The following is a 16,552-nucleotide window of genomic DNA, read 5'->3' on the forward strand; positions in this document are numbered from 1 at the left end:
TTCAGCCAATAGTTACAAGTCTGGCTCTGTTACCGGGAGCTCAGCAAGAATCGGGTCATTTGCCCCATCTGCGTGATTCTGAAGCCCAGCCGGTCCCTGTGCTTTGGGCATCAACAGTAAACAAGGGCCACACAGATCTTGGCCCCATGGAGCACACAGCCTAGAAGTGGGAGACAGTGATCACATAAGAGAAAGACTATTCAAAGATCCAGAACTCAAAGGGTGCCGGCATGAGCTACACCATCTGTTTGAGAGAGGTGGGCCAGCTAAGGCGCCTGTGAGATCTGAAGGACAGAAGAGCGGCAGGGCGGAGGATCTGTGGGAGGGAGAATGAGGCGGAACCGACTCTGGCTGGAACCGACTGTGTGGAACCGACTGTGAGGAACGCTTTTTATGGGTCGTCATTCTTAGCTTTATTATCGGGAGTGCCGGCTCCCCTATTTCCCAGCCCTTTACTCCTGCGTTTCCTCTTTGTACACATGGAGGTTGCGGGGTGCGAAGGGCCGCGCCCTGTCGGAGCCGCCGAACGAGGGCGCCCCAAACAAGTTCTGCGCTTCCCCTCCCTGGCTCCGCTGAGGGGGAGGGGCGGTCAGGCACGGCCAGGCCCTGAGAACTACACTTCCCATAATCCCGTTCCCCATCGCCATCTTGGCCGGTGGGCGGTGGCAGCCTAGGGTCTAGCCCTTCAGGCAGTTGAGCCGGCTCCGTTCACCCCTAATCTGGGCCTCCACCATGGGTGGTGCGGGACCTCGCCGAGTAGGGTGTCCGGGGACCTGGGCAGCTCCTGTCCGCCTTCTCCACCCCTCCACTCCTGCGAGCCTGGGCCACGTGTCGGTCTACGCGGAGAAAGTTGCTTGCCTTCCGCTGGCCAAGGACCTGAGGACCTAGACGTCGGGGGCTCCCACGTCTCCTCTCCAGACCCCCGCCCTGCGCATTGTGCCCACTCCCCTCCATTCCCAGATGGCCCCTGTTTTTGCGTCAGTGAGGACAGAACACTAGGGTCCAGGCGGGAGCGCAAATCCTGGTACCGGGCACTTAGAACGCCAGGGTTTGAGGCAGAAAGGTTAAAAGGGATAGCGGACAGCCAGGGCCCAAACCCCTTACGACTAGACCCTCCCCTAGCCCCTGCCCGGGGGCGGGGTGGGAGTGAGGGGCTTGCAGCGGGACTGGCCCTTTAAGGGGGTGTGGTCGGGGGGCGGGGAAGCGAGTGAGACAGAGAAAGCGGCTTCGGCGGCGGCGGCGGCTGCGGCGGCGGCGGCGGCGGCTCGGGCGGCGGCCGCGGGGGACAAAGGGCGGGCGGATCGGCGGGGAGGGGGCGGGGCGCGGCCAGGCCAGGCCCGGGGGCTCCGCATGCTGCAGCTGCCCCCGGGCGCCCCCGCCGCCGCCCTAGCCGCGGAGCAGCGCGGAGCCCAGCCCGCGAGTTAACCCGAGCCAGCGGCCCGGAGCCAGCCGGCGGGCGTCCCGGAGGCGGCGGCGCAGGGAGGGGCCCGACGCGCGCACGTGGCCCCGGCGGCCGCCATGGCGGACAGCGGCCCCGCGGGGGGCGCGGCGTTGGCAGCCCCGGCCCCTGGGCCGGGCAGTGGTGGCCCAGGGCCCCGCGTCTACTTTCAGAGCCCCCCTGGGGCTGCAGGCGAGGGCCCAGGCGGCGCGGACGACGAGGGCCCAGTGAGGCGCCAAGGGAAGGTCACGGTCAAGTACGACCGCAAGGAGCTACGGAAGCGCCTCAACCTGGAGGAGTGGATCTTGGAGCAGCTCACTCGCCTCTACGACTGCCAGGTGTGTCCCTTACTCTGCGCCGACACCCTAAAATCGTTCCCTAGTCGGACTGCTTGGGAACCCCGCCTTGCGCCTGCCTGTCACCCGGAGTCAATGGGCGCTCCGCTTCCGCGCGCTCCCCTCCCTTTCTGTACTCCCCGCCCCCAGCGTATGCTCTTTCTTGTCTGACCTTAGGTCGCTCCTATCTTTTCCCTCATGACTCCCTCTTGTCACTACTCTGGTCAAGCTTGGGGTCCTCAAGAAGCCTCAAGGGATAGCCTGGGCCATGGGCAGGAGGCAAGAGGCTAGTCTGGGCTGGCGGTGGTAAGGTGATCTACCTAGTGCTTCGTAGCCTAAACTGGTTAAAAGGCGCAAGCCTGGTGGGGTTGTAAAGGGTCTGGGCTGTTCTAATGGGCTAGCCTGCAGCTCCATTTTGGTGTAGGGGCAGGCTAGCCTGTCCTCTGGGTTTTGGTTCTCCACCCCATGACTCCTTCCTTGCTCAAATGGTGACTCAGGCCCCTGGGGGGCAGGGTGGAGGAGTGGGCTTGCCCTGTGCTGCCTACCCTAGACCAGCCCTGGAATGCAGCTGGCTCCAGACTGGATAGACGCTTCCTGGGTGGGGGGAGGGGTGGCAGGCACCCCCTCCCTCAGCAAAGTATGGGCTCTTTGTTTCCCCATTACCAGCCCTGGGTCCTTCCCCATGACCCCTCACCCTTTACTTCCTCCCCACTCCTGGGAAGCTGTGACAGGTGTTTGGGGGAGGGGAAGGGGCTGTGATGAGTTGGGACAGATGGCCCCACCTGTGCACTGATTGAGATGGAGCCCGGAAGTTGGGACAACACATCTGCAGGGTTCTCAGCCCAGGGTCCCCAAGCCTTTGCTGTCTGGCCCTGTTTGGCACCCAGGGTGCCCAACTGGCAGGGACAGGAAGCTCCCCCCCGCCATCGGGCATTTTGCCTTGGCACAGGCCTGATCTGTTTTCTTCCTCAGACAGCTGCTGCTGTCTGCTGGGCAAAGAAGCCTGGCTCATTCTGCGGTAAGGCAAGCGCCTCAGCCGGAGCCCCTCTCACACCCTCTCTCCCAACTCAGGCCCTTGTCTCTCCCTCCTCCCCCACCCCCACCCCAGGAAGAGGAAATACCCGAGTTGGAGATTGATGTGGATGAACTCCTGGACATGGAAAGTGATGATACCCGGGCTGCCAGGGTCAAGGTGAGAGAGGGGCCGGGAGGCATCAGGGCCAGGTAGGGAGATCAGGGAATAGAGAGCTGCCTGGACGCATGGCCCCCTGGGTAAGTGACGCTCTCAATTTAGGCCTTCTTTGGTTTTAGTCAGCCAGCCCTTGGGATGTTGGGCCTCAGCTTCTGCTTCCGTCAAATGGGGCTAATGGTGCTTGTCTAGCTGTTGAGTAGCTGTGGTATCGCCTGTGCCTCGGGGGTGGCCCCAGTCCCTTGGAAATAGGTACAGGTGAGCTCTAGGCCCCTGTTCCTTAGAACTCACAGCTATACTTGTCCCCCCCATGCCCTCCCAGGAGCTGCTGGTTGACTGTTACAAACCCACTGAGGTAAGTGTGTGGCTGTCCCGGAGGCTGGGGTGAGAGGAGCCTGGGCTTCTGTCATCTTGGGGTCTGGCCTCCCTGATGTCTTCCCTCCTGTCCAGGCCTTCATCTCTGGCCTGCTGGACAAGATCCGGGGCATGCAGAAGCTGAGCACACCCCAGAAGAAGTAAGGGTCCTCGACCCACATGAATGGTGGCTCCCACAGGACAATCGCTGCCCCCCGACCTCGTAGCAACAGCAATACCGGGGGGCCCTGCGGCCAGGCCTGGCGCCATGAGCAGGGCTCCCCGTGCCCCTGGCCCAGGGGCCTCTTCCCTGCCCCCTCAGTTTTCCATTTTGGGGTTTTTTATTGTTATTAAACTGATGGGACTTTTTGTGTTTTTATATTGATTCTGCGGCGCGGCCCTTTAATAAAGCTAGGATATGCCTTTGGTGCAGCTAACGGACTCAGCTGGTCTCTTTTAGGGGGGACACACTCCTCTACAACTGCTGTCGGTGCAGCTTCTCCCCAGGTGGCTGCAGGCCTTCCTGAGGGCCACGTAGCCATGACGATAGCCCAGTGCCGGCTCCCACACCATGAGCTCCAAGTGGCTGGGGAGCTGGAGTGGGGAGAGCGGTGTCGCTGTTGGCTGTTAGGAACACTCCTTTTCCCTCTGGGCAAGGACCACCGTCCCACCTAGGGCCTGGCCCTCACGATCCCCCTGCCACTGAGTCTACACCCAGGTCCTGCAACCAATAAAGAAGAGGCGTGGGGGGTACCAAGGGAGAGGGTAAGCTGAAGTTGAAGATGTGGCTTCTAAGTCTCTCAGGGCCCACAAACAAACACAGGCTCACTTCGTGGGCTTTAAGGGATTTTTTTTTTTCTTTCTTTCTTTCTTTCTTTCTTTCTTTCTTTCTTTCTTTCTTTCTTTCTTTCTTTCTTTCTTTCTTCCTTTCTTCCTTTCTTTCTTTCTTCCTTTCTTCCTTTCTTTCTTTCAACAGTCTGGTCCCTGATGGGGGCCTCTCCACTGCCCCTCCCCAGTTTGGCTACAGTTCTGAACGTCGCTCGATTTTGAGCAGCTCCACCTCAAACACGAGGGTTGCACCACCTGCAGGGGAGAAATGAGGACAGAGTGAGAACCCGGGGCCACAGGAAGAAGAGATGGTGGGCAGGAGATGGGGGCAGGAAGGCATCTTACCTGGAATCTTTGGGGGAGCTCCCCGCTCTCCATACCCTGTCAAAGATGCGAAAGAAAAAGTGAGCTGTGACCGGGCAGAGAGAGAGAGAGCGGTGTTCTGCAGACATTCGGGCTGAAGCCAGGCCTCTGCCCATCGCAACAAGAAAGCCAGAAATGGAGACAGCAAGGGGCTACAAAAGGCCCAGTAGAGGGCAGAGGGCGGGCGCCAGAACCAAGTGCCCTAAGGGTCTTGCCCTGTTCTCACTACTGGATACAGCTAGACTTGGAAGACACATAATGAACGGATGGGACAGAGGCCAATGCAGCGGCAAACCAGTCTCCACCCTTCCCCAGACCCCCCCCCCCCTGCCGCCCAACTCCCCTATCCAGGCTCAGGAAAGGCCTCTTACCCAACTCTGATGGGATCACCAGCTTCCGTTTTTCTCCCTCACACATCCTGCAGGACAATACCTGTTCAGCGCATGGCAAGCACCCAGGCCCCCTGCCCCCCACCCCATCCCTGGGGCTTGCCTCCCACAATCAACCTCAACCACAGCCATGGCCCCCTGACTCACCCCAGCAGCCCCTGGTCCCAGCCCTTGATGACCTGGCCTGTGCCCAGGGAGAAGACAAAGGGCTGGTTCTGGGGCAGGCTGCTGTCAAATTCCGTCCCATCTTCCAGCTTCCCCTGTGGGACCATGGGAAGGCCAGTGAAGAGGAGGCTCCACTCTGACACACCTCCCCACCCAGCAGCTATCCCCAAGCTGGCTCCCCATTGGCAGCCATAATCCTAGGAGGGGACAGAACCTTGGGCAGCTCGCAGTACGTCGTCACTGCTTGCTGGTGCCAAGCTGGGGATCAGACAGTCAACAGCAGGGAAGAGCTATAGAAACTAGTGTAAAAGGGAGACAGGACTTGCCCACGGTCACCCACCTCCATGGCTGAGCAATCTGGCTTCCAAGTCCTTTCAGGTCCCCAGAAGCCCCACCCACCCCAATGTTCCACTCCCTCACCCACCGTGTAGTGCATGTGCAGGACGTCCCCCTTGCGCGACTTGATGGGACAGTGGTCTACCCGCTTCTTGACCCCGATCTGCAGCTTCCGTTTGCCCTCGGCCCCCGCAGCAGTGGCCAGGGCACTCAGGCAGATGGACAATACTGTCAGGACCCAGCTCAGCCTCATGTCTCTGCGGGGACAGACCCCGACCAACCGACCGGGGGGGAGGGCAGGGAGGGCATGGAATATGGGCAGGTACCAGGAGGATTCCACCCCCACCGTACTTTGCCTGCCCACGGGGATCCCCTTGTCCCGGGTCACCACCCCCTCCCCCGGGCTCCGCAGCCACACTTACCAGTCCAGTGAGAAGGGGGCTTGCCCGAGGACCCCAGCAGCGGGGGGAGGGGGTCAGGGGAGGCCACAGCAGCCAGGGCCCCTCCCCTTTGCTCACCCCCAGCCCTTCCTTCCCTCCCGGTCCCCAGCTCCACTCTTCAATTCCCGCCCGTCCCTTTACGCAAAGTCCAGACCTTATCTGGCTGCCCAGCAGTTGCCTCGACGGAGCGATCCCATTCACGCCACACCCAGTTGCCCCCCGCCCAGCACACCCACACCTCTGAGGCCGCTGCAGGGGGCCTGCCCCGAGGCACCCACACATCGCCGCTGGGTGGCTCCGGGGAGCCCCGATCCTCCGGAGGCACCCCCCAGGCTGGGCCTGTGCCTCCGCCCGGGGCGCCGCCCCAGCTCTGAGCCCTCGGGGGCCTGCGGGGTACCCAGACCGGCCCCGTGTCTGGTGGCCGCCGAGCCCGCTCCACCCACACCACCTCTCCCGGGGGAGTTCTCGGCCTACCGCGTCCCCAGGCCCGGCCCCCGCGGAGACCGCCCCCGCGTGGACGCCCCGGGCCATTACCTGGGCCTACGCCTTCGCTTTGCTCCTTGACCCCACCCTTTAGCGGACGTAGTTCCGCCCCTTGCCCTGGAGCCCCGCCCTCGATAGAACTAGACCCTCTTTCCTGAACTGTAGCCACGCCACTCACCGACTGAAGGCCCGCCCCCAGTGCCTGGGCTCCGTCCCCTTCGGTCTCCAAACCCGAGGCTCCGCCTTCCGCCTGTTCCAGCTCCTCCTCCAGGGACCAGGCTCCGCCCCCCACCTGTCCTAGCTCCGTCCCCAGTCCCGGAGCTCTGCCTTCTACTGGCACCAGCTCAGAGGTTCCACCCGTCTCCGTCCCACGTCCCGCCCCGACTCCCGGGGCTCCGCCCCGTGCGGCGTGAAAACCCTCCCCCTGCGGCATCCCCAGACAGCTCCGACCCCACCCCCCAATTTCCCCCTGACCTATCCCTCGTTGACACTCGCAGCCCCGGCCCGCTCCTGCCCGGCCTGATCCAGCCTGCCCCCGTGCACCCCGGCTCCCCCCAGCCCGGGCTGTGGCCCCCGCTCACCTCCTCGCCGCGCCCCCGGAGTCAACCCCAGTCGTGCTGCCGCCTGTGCGCAGGCGCGTCATCGTCGCCACCAGGCCGGGCCACGCCGCCCGCCCTCATTGGACTGTGCGAAGCCCGCTGCCGCACGCCGGGCGGAGCGGCCTTTCCCCCTGCTCCGCCCCCGCACCGACACGTGACCACGCGCTACTTCCGGTGGCTCTGTAGCCGGTAAGGTTAGGTGAAAGTGACTTCCTAAAGTGCTTTCGGCACTTCCGGCCGAGGTGAAATTAAGGTCAGGCCAACGCGGGTTCCCGGAGGGGGTCTCGAGACGCCATTTTATCTCGCCCCCAGGCTCTCCCACGGCGCTCTCGCTTGACCCTGGGCCTCTTCAGGGTCCACGGGCTCCAGTGGGAAGAGCCTGGGCCTCAGACTTGAGTTTGGGTTTGGGCTGTGCGCTTCGTTGGCAGTGTGACCTTGAGCGAATGCTTTGGCGTGGTAGGATCTGGAAGGCCCTGTAAGGTGGGCTTGTCAACACCCACGTGGCAGGGCCACTGTAGGAGTGCGCCGTGACGTGCTCCACCAGGCCCTGGCCCACAGCCGATGCGCGCCCTTTTCTCCGCGCCAGCAACCGGGCCTGCCTCTGCCTGCCGCACGTTGACCCCCGAGTCCTGCCGGCAGTGGTCCGGCGGGGCCCATTCCCCACCCACACTGGTATTTTCAGGTGCCCCGGCACTCAGCAGCGCGCCGAAAACATCTGTCAGTGGAAGTAACGAACTTGTAGTTCGGAGGTAACAAACTTGAGTGTTAGAGATAGACTTGGGGGTCAAATCTCCAGGTCAATCAGCCTTTCTGAGCCTATTTCCTTAATTGAAAGAGAAAGATCATTAGCAGCGCTGACCTTAGAATGGAGGACCAAGCGAGGGGTGCGGGTGCGTGTGAAGCCTTGTGTGTGCCCAGCACTTAAGTGGGCCGGGGGAGGGGTGGGAGTTCTGGTGTCCCCTGACCCTCATCTGTCTCACTTGAATGGAGCAATGGCATGGTCAGCGACAGCACGGCTGAGAAGAATGATTGGAAATTGGTAATCACCGTCGGGAATGGTCTTTTCTGGTTTAACCCCACCCCTGCCCAGGGCCCAACAAGATCACTGCCATGCCCTCCAATCTAACACCTCAGAGAAGGCCTCCGTTTGGGTAGCTGCGTTCTGCCTCGGGTGAACCTCTGTCCCCGAATGTCCTGCCCCAGCAAGGCAAAGCATGGATACCCAAAGATGGCCTGTGGTCCACCCCAGGGGCCCTGGAGGCTGCAGGGAGAAGGCTGGGCACTGAGCTTAGGCTGGGTCAGACAAAGGTCAGGAGAATCCCAAGCGGGGGCTGCTGAGGGTCGGGGGAAACTTGGTTGGGGTGAGGGAACGTGTCTCCCACACCAAGCCCACCAGCCACAGCCCTTTGGTAGTTCCCTTTCAAGGAGGTGGGGACAGGGCAGGTGCGTGGCTTTAGAGTGAAGCTGAAGGAAGTAGCTTAAATACAGAGCAACAAAAACGGAGTGCTGCCTGGCAGAGAAGATGGGTTTTTCTATCAAGTGAAGACACATTCCTGGAGCCCAAAGGCTGGGACCATAGCAATCGTCCGTTTCCTCCATATGCGCCTGTGGAAACTGAGGCTCAGAAAGAGGGGGCAGCGACAGCCAAGATCATTCAGCGGATCTGGGTCCCACCTCAAGGTCACTGGCCATAACGGACCGTCTCCTTCCAGAAAGGAGCTTTTGTGATGAGCAGGGGGGGCAGGGCCTGGATGTAACAGGATTGCGAAGAGTGCACAGTTCTGGCTCTACCTGATGGGGGACCTTGGGCCTCATTGCCTCCATCTACACAATGAGGGAGTAAGACAGGCTCGGGTTCTAGGACGTAGTGCGATGCAGAGTGCCTGAATCGCCCAGCCTGGACAGCGGCAAACAATGACACAGGCAGGGACAGATCCTTCCATCTCTTTTATCAGGGTTGGGGGGTCCCAGTTCTTAACACCGCAGCCCAAGTCCCCAGTATCTGCAGAGGATTGGCGCCTCGGGGAGGGGACAGTGGAGCCAGCTGTGAAGACGCTCGCTTGCACGTGGTGGTTGAAAATCGAGACGGGACCCCTTCTCTCCCGAGTTAGTCCATGACCCCTGGTGCTGCCGACACGTCTCCTCGTCCGGCCGCCCACCCTGTTGGAGGGCGGCCTTGGGAGAGACCAGGGACAGCTGGAAAGTCCTCTGAGAGGCCCAGGTCCGGGAGCACTTTCTGCCCACACTGAGGTCTAGGGACTGGGCACTTCTCAACACGTTGCCCTGTTGTCCTCCTCTGGGATGTGGCCTGTGAGGCAAGTGGCCCTGCTGAGTCTGAAAGGCAACGTGTCACCTTCGCAGCTTCCGGCACCTGAGGAAGGGAGGAAGGGTTCTGTTCATGCGGGCACAGCTCAGCCCCTGCTCCCTAGGTCCACCCTCCTGTTACCTTCTGTGAACCCCATTCTCTCCTAACACTCCTGGCGAGCCCACACGAGGTCACCCCGTGGCCCAGCTGCGGAAGGGAGGAGTGGTGAGCAGCGTCTCAGACAAGGGTGGACAAGGGTTCCACTCTGTCCCCTGGCCTCTCAGAGCCCACGAGGAGGGCACACATGTCTACCACGGGGGCTTTGAGCAAGGCCCAGAGCTTTGCAAATTGGAAAGCGATCTCTCCCACTTTGACTGCAGATGTGACCTCCTCCAGGGCATCTCTGACCGCTCGGAATCCGCGTCAGGTGCCCCTTACCTCAGCCCTTGACCTCCTCTGCTGGCGTCACAAATCCTGACGTCTGACTCCCACATTTAGAACGTGAGCCTTGGTCAATATTTGTTCAACACACTCAATAGTTTCCTCTCCCCTGGCTCTTCTCCCACTGGCAGGCTCACCTTGGACCTGCTCCAAGGGCCTTGATGCCTCCCCAAACAAACACGACCCCACCAGTCCTCACCTGCAGGTGTCTGGGTTGAGCTCTAAGCCCCGCCCTTGGCAACGGAGGAAGCTGCGGCGTCGGCAGCGGCAGCGGCAGGTCCGGGGGTCAGGGCGCTGGCGGCGCTGGGTGCAGCGTGGGCAGAGGGGCCTGGGGCTGGAGTGGGATGGGTGATGTCAGCTGGGGAGGGTGCTCCGGGGGCAGAGTCCCAGCCCGGAACAGAGCGGGGCTGGGGACGGTGGTGGGGAGTGGAAGCCCTAGGAGGAGAAGCAACATGTCTGGGGCGGGAAGGAAAAGTCTTCCCGGGAGCTGGGGTTGGATCGGAGCACACAGACTCGGGGAGCAGAGGAAAAGGGGAGAGGGGGGCACAGTGGGGGGAGAGAGAGGGGGCGGGACTGCAGCCTCCCGACACACTCATACACCCCCTGCCCCATCCACACGTTACATCCTGGGTGTGGGGTCTGGGCTCCAACCCCACCTCGGCAAGAGCCCATGAGACTCACCTGTCTGGCTTCACAGCACTCTCTCTCTTTTTTGGTCTGAAAAGTAAGAGGGACAGACAGAGACAAGGAAGAGGAAGAGAATCAGAAGAGCCGAGCATCCTGCTCTTACCCCAGATCCCAGGCCTAACCCAGTTCCAGTCTTGGAAACCTGGTCTCCACTGTGGTGTACCCCCATGCCCAGCAGCCCCCAAGCCTGGTCTCCGGGAGCTCAGAAGTGGGGCCCGGCTGGCACCTGCATTCACACTGGCTGTGTTCTTCCAGGGACATCTCGCCCAGCTGACTGCTCGGGTAACGGATCATGAGTATCTGTACTCCAGAGATAGGGGACACACGGTGTGAGAGATCATGAGAGATACAGAGGAAGGGAATGCTCCGTGGGCTGGAGGAACAGCTTGCCCAGCCAAGGCTCTGGCCATTCCTCCCACCACCACCCCCCGGAGCCCCAGCATCCACCCCAGCTGGGCACGCCCCACCGGCCCCAGTACCTGCATTCGGACTTGGTGCTGCCCTGTGGGCACGCACTCCAGGCCGTCGTCAGGGCAGCAGCCACCACAGCGCTGCACGGTCACACAGCTGGGCACCAGCTGCTTGGCCACGGTGCCCATGAGCTCCACGGTCAGGGGCACCACCACCTCCCGTGGCTGGCAGGTGGCACGGGCATACACGTCTATCCATGACACCACTGGGGGCAGAAGCGTAAGTGTTAAGCCCCCACTGGGTTTCCTGTAGCCGCTCCCGGGTTCCCCTATCTCCTGTACCCTGCAGCTGTTCTAATTCCTTCGTCCCAGCCACCCTCCACTAGCTCCCTCTCTGCCCTCAAAACCTGTCTTCCCCTGCCCAGGAACCCAGGAACCCCACTGCCTCAATTTTCTCTTCTGTAAAATGGGCAGAATAAAAAAGTTTGCATCTTAGAGCGTGGCCCTGATTACACAAGATGATGAGCGAACCCTCTTGATGATGGCTAGCGCGGTTATTGTTACTATTACCTTTCTTCTGGTGGCCGGGGGTATCAGGCTGGGAAACGGGGCCCTGTAGGAGAGAAGAGAACTGAACTCAAAAGTGCTCTCTAGGAAGGGCTACTAGCCCTGTCGCTGTTCCCAGGGGTCTGCCCTTGCAGTCTAAAGGCTTCAACTCCTCTAGGACATTTTTCCCCGATTGCTCTGCTCCTGGGGTCACTCTAGCTTTACCTGTCCTCTCCTGGCCACCTGGGACCTGCCCTGGCCACGACCCGCCAGGCGCACTCTGCCGGTGGCGGCGGCGACGTCGAATCTCCAAGCCTGGGGCCCGACGGATTCGGAGGCCTCAGGTCAGGAGGGGGCACAGTGGGCGCCCAACCGAGTCCTGCGGGGACCGAGCGGCTCCGCCCCCGGTCGAGCCCGGGGACGGGGTGGAGCAGGGGAGTGGCCCGGGGCTGGGCTGGCGGGCTGGCGGGCTGGCGGGCAGGGACTCCTCCCGGGGGATGCCCTGGCCAGATTCCCGCCACGCCCCGGTCCTCAGCCCGACCCCGCGGATCCCCGAGGCCGAGGCCGCTCCGCGTCTCCCCACTTCCGCCAACCTTGAGAGAGGGCACGGCGGGCGGGCGGGCGGGCGGGATGTCGGCGACGCACGTACCTGGGCGGGGGCCAGCTGCAGGAGCGCGGCGAGCAGCAGGCGGCGGAGCAGGGGGCTCATGGTGCCCGCGGGGGCCGCGCGCCGGGGGCGCCCGCATCGCCCTAGCCCGGCGGCGCAGGGGGCGGCGGCAGCCAGAGCCCCATGGCGCGGGCCCGGGCGCGGCGGGCGGGGGCCGGGCGCGGGGGGCGGCTCCTCCGCGGCCCCCTCCCGAGCCCTGAGCGCAGGCAGCGCAGCGCAGCGCAGCAGCGGAGGCCGGAGGAGCCGGGCGGGCGGGCGGCCGGTGGTGGCGGGCGGCGGCGGGGGCGGCGGGGGGCCGGGCCCGGGCTGGCGGGCGGGCGGCTCATGTGACCCAGACACGCGCTCCCCACCGGGCCGCGGGGCGGGGGCGGGGCGGGGGCGGGGGGGGGCGAGGCCGCCGCCGGGGCCCGCCCCCTCCACACACCCCCTCCCGCCACAGCGGGGGAAAGGGGACGCGCCGCCCAGGGGGCCGGGCTCCCGGGTCGCAGCCGCCAGGACCCGGAGGGCGGGGTGCTGTCCACCCCTCCTTCACCCCCCTCCCCCCCTGCGAGGCCCGGGATGGGGGCGCTGGGCCTGAAGCAAGGAGCTGGACATGAGCTTTGAGAATCATTTTATTGCACGCGTTTTGGGCAGTGGGAGTCCCCCGGGGTAGCAAGGAGGTAACACCACAGAGCAGGCCCCGTCCTAGCGGGCAGCTCCGGGGCCGGGGCCGGGGCCGGGGCCTGTGCCCGGAGGCACGATCTCTGGGATCTCTGGGCCTCCAGGTCGGGGCTGCAGCTGCTGCCTCTGCACTTGCTCCTGGAGCTTGGCTCTGTTGGCCCTGCGGGAGAGAGCACCTGGGTGGTCAGGACAGAGGATCCTGGAGGGTGATGTCAGGACAGTAAAGAGAAGGCAGGACAGAGCAGGGACGGACCTGGCCCGGGCCCGTGTGTCATTGTAGATGGCTGTGATGATCCGATCCTTTTCATCCATGAAGCTGCGGTGGATCTGCTCCAGCTTCCTGCAAGGGGGTTGCAATTAACCCTGGGTTTCCCAATCCCTGCTGTCCCCGAGATCCACCCCACCCCCACACCCACCACGCCACTCTAGGGTCTCAAAGTTTTCCATCTGTGAGGACCTCTGCCTAACTGCCTGTGCTAGGCAGGGAGAGGGGCACCGAAGGGCCGGGGCTTATCCAGGGACCACTGATGACCCAGGTCCCTGGCTGTCTTGTTGAAGGTGGTGACAGCAGCTCCAAACACCAGGGTGTTCCTCACAGGAGACTAGAAAGAGCGTTACACCTAACTCCCATCACTGAACTAGGCAGTGGGCACCAGCCTTTAGGTATCTTTGTCATAGAACCTCAGTGTCTGTGCCATGCATAAAAGTGGCAGGGAGACAGCCGATTGCCAAACAAGGGAGGACAGTTGCTTGTGAGGCCCAGTTCCAATGCATTTCCTTTGAGTGCACGATTTTCGTTGGCTCCAGCACACCCTGGCAGCCAGCATCAAAGATTTACATTCAAATCACAAAACTCTGAAAATGACAACGTTCGCCTTCAGCGAGTGTAGAGCTGCCTTTGCCAAGTAAGGAGAGGCCCCGGAGACCTGTCTCGGGCAATTCTTAGCTGGAGAGGCACAGAAGTGCAGGCCACGGGGGTGGGGGGCTTGCGTGGCTGACCACACTGGGCTTCCCCAGCCCTCTGCCCTCTGCCCGTCACCCCAGGGAGAAGGCAGGGATGTACCTGAAAGCAGCATAGTGCAGGCCCATGCCCGCCAACATGATCAGGAGGCAGTACCCCAGCACCCGCTGGTTGTGTTTGTGCTGCTGCTGCCTCGACTCTGGTCGCTGAGGCCTCACACTGTGAAACTGGGCCCAGTATTGGGCATTGGGGGATTCCCAGGAGCTGCTGGGAGGGAGAAGAAAGACAAGGTGGGGATGAGGCTCCCTGGGAGACGGGGGGTGGGGGTGGGGGGGACGAGGCCAGGGGCAAGACGACTGTACCTGTGTGCTTGAGCAGACCCAGGACGGGCTGTTCTTCCTGGAGACTTTGGAGAAGTGGCTGAGCAGAGCTGGCGATCATAGCTGAGGCGGCTCTCCTCCCGGCTGAGCACTCGGTATGCTTCGCTCAGCTCCACAAAGCGGCTATGCAGGGCCGGGTTCCCGGGGTCCCGGTCAGGGTGCAGCTGGGGTGGGGCAGGACTCCCTTCAGGTCTTTTTCCACGTCCGTTCACAGAACCCGTCCCCACCATGTCCACCCACAAAGGCTCAGATCATTCCCAGAGGCCCTGCCTGGACAGTAACCCTCACTCTCAGGGCTGCCCACCCGTCCAGAAGGCCAGAGAGTCAGGAAGCACAGACTCCTGCCCCCTCCCCTTGTTCAAGCCCTCCCCACCAGCTGCCTGGCTCTAGCAGTATGCCCTGGTCCAAGCTTTCTCTAGAGCAGGCAGGTCAAAAGAAACAAGCCCAGCCCATCACACACAACCCCTGGCTCCTACCCCCAACCTTTCCTCCCAACGGGCCTAACCTCTGCCCTTGGGGCATCTCTCGCTCTCTATACATGCCAAGGGAATGTGGCACCATCCAGAGTGAGCCACTCAGCACCATTCCTGGGAATGTGAAGTGTACCCTATCTGGCTCAGACTTACACCCCCTCCTCCCCACCTAGGGCCACTGATACCTCTTTGGACTTGGAGAAGAAAGCTCGTTTAACTTCTTCAGTGCTGGCACTAGGATGCACCCCTAACAGTTCATAGTAGTTCCTGGGGCCAGACCTGTGGAGATAGGCCAAAAACTGCAGGGGCTATGGAAACACAGAGAATATTCCTCTCCTCTGCCTCTCAGCCCTTCTGGGCCACACTCTTCAAGTCAGTAACCAGGAGGTGAGAAAGCTGAGGCTGCTGCCAAGGGAGATCTATCTCCAAATCATCCCTCCCTTTTTGAACACTTCAGGCATGGTGCAGATCAGAACATCTCATAGTGTAGCCCTCAGATCCCTTGGCTCAGAACCACCCAGAAAGCCTGTTTAAAAAAAAAACAGATTCCAGGGGCGCCTGGATGGCTTCGTCAGTTGAGCGTCCGACTTCAGCTCAGGTCATGATCTCATGGTCCGTGAGTTCGAGCCCCGCGTCGGGCTCTGTGCTGACAGCTCAGAGCCTGGAGCCTGTTTCGGATTCTGTGTCTCCCTCTCTCTCTGCCCCTGCTCTGCTTGCACTCTGACTCTCAAAAAGGGAATAAACTGTTAAAAACAATATATTAAAAAAAAACCAAAACAAAAACAGATCCCTCAGCCCCCACTTAATTCCTGCAGAACAGGGCCCAGAAATCTGTATTTTTGTAAACCCCCCATCCCCGCCCCCAAGCCCCCAAGTGAGTTATGCCCAGTGATGCTTGACCACTAGAGTTGTGAAAGAGCACTGAGCCTGGCTTGGACTCAAATTCCACTTTTTGCCACTTAACTCGCTTGACGATCTGAGGGATCGTCCCTTAATCTTTGATCTTGTGTCCTCAGTAGTGAAGGTGAGGGTTACCTGAAACAAGCCCGTACAGCACCTGACAGCAAGTACAGAGATCACAACTATCATAGTACCCAGGTCCAAGCCTAGAGCTGGGCAGGCCTTCCTCAACCCACTGGGTGACGGGGGCCATGCCCCCCGGCCCCCGACTCACCGCTGCCCGGTGGCCGCTGAGAAGAGCCGGGTGGGAGGGTTGCGGGGCCATAACCGGCACAGGCACAGGGACAGCATGGCGACAGGCAGACGGCTGGTGAAACGAGGCCACAAAGAGCAGTGCATTGAGACCAGGATGGGACCAGACGTCAAGCACTCCAGGGCCAAAGTGGAGGGTCCAGCCCCGTTTACTTGCGAAGGCAAACTGAAGCAGGCTTGGGAGACCCAGGGGCAGTGGGGCCTCCTTTACTCAGGACCAGACCCCAGTGTCCTGAATCTGTCCCTGCTTCTGACCCGCGCGTCCTGGGCCCTCCCCCACACTGGTCTCGGCGTCCGGGACAACCAGTCCCGGACGCGGAGACCCTCTCCCCACCACCCTGGCGGGAGGAGGTGAAGGAGGGGCCACGCCAAGCCCCGCCTCCGCCGCGCTCACGGATTTCGCGGCCACGGCCGTCTCTGCGCCTATTCAGGCTCCACCTCTACGTTCTCATTGGCCTGGACACCCGGACCACGCCCACCAAGCCGGAAGGCCCGGACTGCTTCGGAAGGCCCCACCCCCGCACGCCCATTGGCTTTTGGCGCCTCGGGCCCACCCAACGAGGTCGAGGCCCGCGGAGTTGCGGAAAGACGCCGGCGTTGCCGTCCTCAGTGAGGCTGTCCGCCCCGCTTTTGTGGCTTCGTCCCGGGAACATACCTGTTACTCTGCTCTGCAGCGAGGTGTCCTTTATAAAGCAGCTATAGGAGACCCGGACCCTCACCACAGCCTGGGCAAGGAGGCACGGCCCTCATCTCAGTTTGCAGACGGCAAAAACTGAGGCTGGGTTTCTTTGTTTTTGTTTTTCCCCCCAGGACACTCGCCCCGTCTGTCTCTCTCGCACACCCAGATCTCTCCCAGCGCCCGTTCCCTGTCTCATGAAAACAGCAGATGCC

General features: G+C 62.1%; 4 protein-coding genes across 13 annotated transcripts; 1 reads left to right on the plus strand and 3 right to left on the minus strand.

The window, feature by feature from the left end:
* The first annotated feature begins 1,134 nt into the window (after positions 1-1,134).
* Positions 1,135-3,748, plus strand: PPP1R14B (protein phosphatase 1 regulatory inhibitor subunit 14B). The gene is given in 6 exon segments (XM_027045295.2): positions 1,135-1,387; positions 1,390-1,493; positions 1,495-1,776; positions 2,882-2,965; positions 3,285-3,317; positions 3,413-3,748. Coding segments are annotated over 6 exon segments (609 nt in total). The 5' UTR covers positions 1,135-1,350; the 3' UTR covers positions 3,482-3,748.
* Positions 3,749-4,149: 401 nt separating this feature from the next.
* On the minus strand, positions 4,150-7,059 carry FKBP2 (FKBP prolyl isomerase 2). 6 transcript variants are annotated; one of them, XM_053203003.1, is made up of 7 exons: positions 6,902-7,059; positions 5,486-5,654; positions 5,044-5,156; positions 4,879-4,925; positions 4,490-4,525; positions 4,291-4,399; positions 4,150-4,198 (listed from the first exon to the last, which is right to left on the minus strand). In XM_053203003.1, exons 1-6 carry the CDS (start codon positions 6,961-6,963, stop codon positions 4,338-4,340), a joined length of 489 nt encoding a protein of 162 aa, XP_053058978.1. In that variant the 5' UTR covers positions 6,964-7,059; the 3' UTR covers positions 4,150-4,198; positions 4,291-4,337. The 6 variants fall into 6 exon arrangements, with proteins under 6 accessions (XP_053058978.1, XP_053058981.1, XP_053058979.1 ...); XM_053203006.1 differs by lacking the exon at positions 6,902-7,059 and adding an exon at positions 6,499-6,639; XM_053203004.1 differs by lacking the exon at positions 6,902-7,059 and adding an exon at positions 6,372-6,494.
* Positions 7,060-8,853: 1,794 nt separating this feature from the next.
* Positions 8,854-12,234, minus strand: VEGFB (vascular endothelial growth factor B). Of its 4 annotated transcripts, none has more exons than XM_027052974.2 (8): positions 11,958-12,234; positions 11,534-11,623; positions 11,333-11,375; positions 10,832-11,028; positions 10,579-10,652; positions 10,347-10,382; positions 9,865-9,999; positions 8,854-9,290 (listed from the first exon to the last, which is right to left on the minus strand). In XM_027052974.2, exons 1-8 carry the CDS (start codon positions 12,015-12,017, stop codon positions 9,269-9,271), a joined length of 657 nt encoding a protein of 218 aa, XP_026908775.1. In that variant the 5' UTR covers positions 12,018-12,234; the 3' UTR covers positions 8,854-9,268. The 4 variants fall into 4 exon arrangements, with proteins under 4 accessions (XP_026908775.1, XP_026908774.1, XP_026908777.1 ...); XM_027052973.2 differs by having other exon boundaries at positions 9,865-10,100; positions 11,958-12,232; XM_027052976.2 differs by lacking the exon at positions 11,534-11,623 and having other exon boundaries at positions 11,958-12,227.
* A 334-nt stretch (positions 12,235-12,568) lies between these two features.
* On the minus strand, positions 12,569-16,066 carry DNAJC4 (DnaJ heat shock protein family (Hsp40) member C4). 2 transcript variants are annotated; one of them, XM_027045677.2, is made up of 6 exons: positions 15,624-16,066; positions 14,635-14,728; positions 13,959-14,140; positions 13,753-13,860; positions 12,889-12,975; positions 12,569-12,795 (listed from the first exon to the last, which is right to left on the minus strand). In XM_027045677.2, the coding sequence occupies exons 1-6, from the start codon at positions 15,746-15,748 to the stop codon at positions 12,660-12,662; spliced, it is 732 nt and encodes a 243-aa protein (XP_026901478.1). In that variant the 5' UTR covers positions 15,749-16,066; the 3' UTR covers positions 12,569-12,659. The 2 variants fall into 2 exon arrangements, with proteins under 2 accessions (XP_026901478.1, XP_014935338.1); XM_015079852.3 differs by having other exon boundaries at positions 13,699-13,860; positions 15,624-16,061.
* Between the last annotated feature and the right edge of the window lie 486 nt (positions 16,067-16,552).

This window comes from Acinonyx jubatus, chromosome D1 (assembly GCF_027475565.1).
Source record: "Acinonyx jubatus isolate Ajub_Pintada_27869175 chromosome D1, VMU_Ajub_asm_v1.0, whole genome shotgun sequence".
Classification (NCBI taxonomy): Eukaryota; Metazoa; Chordata; class Mammalia; order Carnivora; family Felidae; genus Acinonyx; species Acinonyx jubatus.

What these genes read in the sequence shown, in the direction of transcription:
- FKBP2 (XM_053203001.1), bottom strand. Translation starts at nt 6,368, where the DNA reads ATGGCCCGGGGCGTCCACGCGGGGGCGGTCTCCGCGGGGGCCGGGCCT. An exon ending in TCCTGCACATGCACTACACG is followed by an intron (nt 5,157 to 5,485) that starts GTGGGTGAGGGA and finishes ATGGTCCCACAG; the next exon opens with GGGAAGCTGGAAGATGGGAC. An exon ending in TGGGACCAGGGGCTGCTGGG is followed by an intron (nt 4,926 to 5,043) that starts GTGAGTCAGGGG and finishes ATTGTCCTGCAG; the next exon opens with GATGTGTGAGGGAGAAAAAC.
- VEGFB (XM_027052973.2), bottom strand. Translation starts at nt 12,017, where the DNA reads ATGAGCCCCCTGCTCCGCCGCCTGCTGCTCGCCGCGCTCCTGCAGCTG. An exon ending in TGCAGCTGGCCCCCGCCCAG is followed by an intron (nt 11,624 to 11,957) that starts GTACGTGCGTCG and finishes GTCGGGCCCCAG; the next exon opens with GCTTGGAGATTCGACGTCGC. An exon ending in CCCCGGCCACCAGAAGAAAG is followed by an intron (nt 11,029 to 11,332) that starts GTAATAGTAACA and finishes TTCTGCCCCCAG; the next exon opens with TGGTGTCATGGATAGACGTG.
- DNAJC4 (XM_015079852.3), bottom strand. Translation starts at nt 15,748, where the DNA reads ATGCACTGCTCTTTGTGGCCTCGTTTCACCAGCCGTCTGCCTGTCGCC. An exon ending in TCTTCTCCAAGTCCAAAGAG is followed by an intron (nt 14,141 to 14,634) that starts GTATCAGTGGCC and finishes GCCCCACCCCAG; the next exon opens with CTGCACCCTGACCGGGACCC. An exon ending in GGGTCTGCTCAAGCACACAG is followed by an intron (nt 13,861 to 13,958) that starts GTACAGTCGTCT and finishes CCCTCCCAGCAG; the next exon opens with CTCCTGGGAATCCCCCAATG.